Raw genomic sequence first — 3383 nt, 5'->3', positions numbered from 1 at the left:
GTGGGGCAGTGTAGCGACATACGATTGTAGGAGACGACAGACACTTTTAAAAAGGAAGGAATCTAAAATGCAGTGCACATGTTCCAATGTACTTAAAGACCTCACAGACCACAGCTGTCTACTACACTGCCTCCGATAAAAAAGTACATTGATATAAACTCCTTCGTCTTGGATCGAGGCAAAAGAAACTTGGTCAGAACATCCCTTATAATAGTATTACAGATATTATACAACAATGTCTCGCTGTACTAGGTCCCAAGACTATTTTGTCCTTGAAAATCAGTCTGTTAATACTGTAATCTGGAAATTGGCTTTTAAATATTAGGCTCCACACAAGTAGAACAACCAGCAGAAGCTCTTAAAATTAGGCGCCCTAATCACTTTTTATCAATTTTAAATCCCCGCTGACTGACAGGGTACAGTGAATGCACGTGTTTTCTCTGAGTGATCCTTTGTGTTGATGTTCTGGGACTACCTGTTGATGCAGGTACACACACAAAAACACACAATGCAGTGACTATTGTGTGCTTTTGATTTAATGTGCACTTTAATATCGACCTCATCTCTCACGTTTTATCCATGTATACTGTGGCGTGCTTTTGTTGTTTTACATGTAATTTTATCAGGGCGTCCTTGTAAAAGACAGCTTGCTCTCAATGGCCCTCTCTGTTTAAATAAAGGTTAAATGAATAACAATTTAAAAAAAGTTAAATCATAATGGATATGTCTTACCTGATTGGACTTTCTTTTGAGTCCGGTGGGCACACTATCTCTGCTACAAAGACGCCACGCTTGGACTTTCGCGTCTTTGGGGTGGACACCTTTGCGGGGCTGTCACTGGGTAAAGCGGCGGCAGCATCCTTTGACTGGTTGTGTTTCCTGGTTTTCCTGACTGGAGTTGTTGGGGTGGACTCAGGTGCTTGCCTGACTACAGCCTCTCGTCTGGACCTCCTCACTGCTGGGACGGAGGGAGTTGAAGTGATGGGAGGCTCTTCTGTTTTATCATCTATCTCGATTACTGTGGCCGCCGTTTCTTCCACAGGAGCAGCGGCGGGTGAGCTGGTGACTGCCTCCGTTTGTTCTATTGGTTTCTTTTTGGCTTTTCTTGCTGGTTTCTTGTTGGCTGCTTTGTTTTCCTGAGAGACTGCAGGGACCTGCTCAACAGAGGCTGGATTTGCAGCGTCTTCTTCTGCAACTTTGTCTGCATCGTCCAAAGCCTTCTCTCCTTGCTGCTTCTTGCCCTGGCTCTTACCAGGTTTGGTTTTGGGCCCGTCCAGGCTGGGCTGTTTGAAGGCGGCCATGAACTGCTTCCTCTCTGCCTCACTGCACTTGGGCGTGGATTCACTCTCCAGCACGGCCAGCTCTAGATCTTCCTCTTGAAGAACCACGTTGGATTTACGCTTGACAGTCAGAGAGGCAGACGGGGGTTGGTGTGTGGTCTCTGTATGAGGAGACGATACCACCTCTGCAGGGCTCGTTGCCCCTTTTCTTCTGTTGAAGATGGAGGCCAACTTTTGCCCTGCGTTGGTTTTGTCCTGTTTGGGTGAGACTACATGTACTTCAGCCTGGATGGTGACAGTTCGGGGTGAGACTTGGAAAGGTGACTCTCCAACCTTTTCTTCAGCTTTTGAGATGTCCAACTGGTCAGTGTCCATTTCTTCTGCCTCTGATGTGATTTTACTTTCATCCTCTTTGTCCTGTGCGTCTTCCATGTCCTCTTCACCTCCGCCCTGACTCCGCACAAAATCCTCAAAGGAGATTGTTACCGTGCTGTTGTTTAACTGAGAGGTCTCATCCACATTGACCTCCATACTAACATCACACAAGGAGCTCTCTTTTTCCTTCTCCTCCGATTCTGACTGCTTTGCCTTCCTAGAATTTCGCGCTGCGGCTTTGACTTGTTTTGCTTTATCTTTTGAAGCGACAATTGGAGATAATTCAATAGTGTTCAGTTCTGGATTAAGTTTGACGTTGTTCTTAAATTTGGAACCATCTTCATCTTCTTTAACCTGATCATCATCGACAGTTTTAGTTGCATTCCTCTCTGATTTTTCCTCAGCACTGAGCTGGGCCATCAGGGCTGCTGTATCACTGCCAAAAACACCACAGCTGCTGTTTGCTTCTGCAAGTTCCTTTACAATCACACAGCTCGACTCCTCTGTGGAGCTAACGGCTTCAGCCTCCACAAGTTTTCTTGCAGCTTTGCTGGCCTTTCTACTCCGTCTCTGAGGAGGCTGTTTCACCGCTGCCTCTGGGCTGGTGTGTTTTTCTGAAAGCTGAGACGTCTGATGGTTCTCTTTCGACTGTTCAGGTGAGCTGGTCTTCTCTTTGGAGGATGGAGCCTTCCGGCTAAAGTAGTCCATGATGTTGTTGGAGCGAGGAGGTGAAAAGGGTTTCTCCACAGGCTTGGGCACAGGTGAGAAATAGTTTGTGATTGTCTTGACAACAGGACTGCCACCATCTTTGCGAGATTTCTTGCAAGGCTGTAAAATGAGTGACAAAGTTAGAGAAGTATTTCACTGCTGGAAAGATCGTCTTTCAAAAAAGCTGGGCTGTCTGTGCAGTAGAAAGACCGTATTCTTTTCAAAAATGTTATCTTATCTAACAGTGTTATCTCAGTTTTTTAGCCTCAGTTTTTTCAATACAGACAACAGCATGGCGTCACTTCTTGTTCCCAAATTCTCATATTATAGCTTAAGAGAGCACTAAAATGTGTATCTGAAAATATTTTAGGCAAGAAATAGGCAACCCAGTAACAGAGTCTTGACTTATATTTTTTCAGCACTGCCTAGTTATACTATTTAAACTGAGTTTGGTGTGTGTTTAAAAGAGTGGGTGTCTCTCTCAATCCACTTCTATAGTCTTTGTGATCGTAGTGGCAGAAATATTATTATGTCTATAAGTACAATTTGTAGTTTCGAGCAAAAGCCCGAGAGTCAGCTAAAATTTTAAGCTGAGAAATGATAAGGGAGATCTGGACGCTGGTAAGATAGAGGAGGTTTACTACAGTTCATTCACATATACAACCCACAATTTTAAGATGCAAAGCTAAATGAAAAAAGGGCAAAGTATCCCTTTAATCAAACATGAAAATGCTTAATAATGAATAAAAACACATTGAAACAGCTACTGCATGTGATGCATAAGGCTTAAATCTGTGTTGTAAACATACCTGAGTGTCAAAGTCCTCAATGACAGATGCCATAGCCACAACACCAGCCATAATGTGAAGCAACCTGAAGCAAAAGGAAACACTGTTATGCTCATGGAGAGCAGAGCAGAGGTTTGAGATAAAGTATTAAGTTATGATCTAACATTGTTATAGTTTTTAATAAGGTTTCATGTTTTAACACTTTGTTAAAAAAACAATGCTCTATGTGTGC

The 3383-nt window shown here is 43.5% G+C and overlaps 1 protein-coding gene across 1 annotated transcript; it reads right to left on the bottom strand.

The window, feature by feature from the left end:
- Positions 1-728: 728 nt before the first annotated feature.
- LOC121965267 (ATPase family AAA domain-containing protein 5-like) lies at positions 729-3243 on the bottom strand. Its single transcript, XM_042515427.1, has 2 exons — positions 3173-3243; positions 729-2483 (listed from the first exon to the last, which is right to left on the bottom strand). The coding sequence occupies exons 1-2, from the start codon at positions 3221-3223 to the stop codon at positions 729-731; spliced, it is 1806 nt and encodes a 601-aa protein (XP_042371361.1). The 5' UTR covers positions 3224-3243.
- Between the last annotated feature and the right edge of the window lie 140 nt (positions 3244-3383).

This window comes from Plectropomus leopardus, unplaced genomic scaffold, assembly GCF_008729295.1.
Source record: "Plectropomus leopardus isolate mb unplaced genomic scaffold, YSFRI_Pleo_2.0 unplaced_scaffold19301, whole genome shotgun sequence".
In the NCBI taxonomy this organism is placed as follows: domain Eukaryota; kingdom Metazoa; phylum Chordata; class Actinopteri; order Perciformes; family Serranidae; genus Plectropomus; species Plectropomus leopardus.
The sequence above is the reverse complement of the archived record's forward strand: the minus strand, read 5'-3'. Positions and strand labels throughout refer to the sequence as shown.

Bases quoted from the DNA above. Each gene is read 5' to 3' on its own strand.
- LOC121965267 (XM_042515427.1), bottom strand. From the start codon at position 3,223: ATGGCTGGTGTTGTGGCTATGGCATCTGTCATTGAGGACTTTGACACT. The intron at 2,484-3,172 runs GTATGTTTACAA...CTCATTTTACAG, and splicing joins TTGAGGACTTTGACACTCAG to CCTTGCAAGAAATCTCGCAA.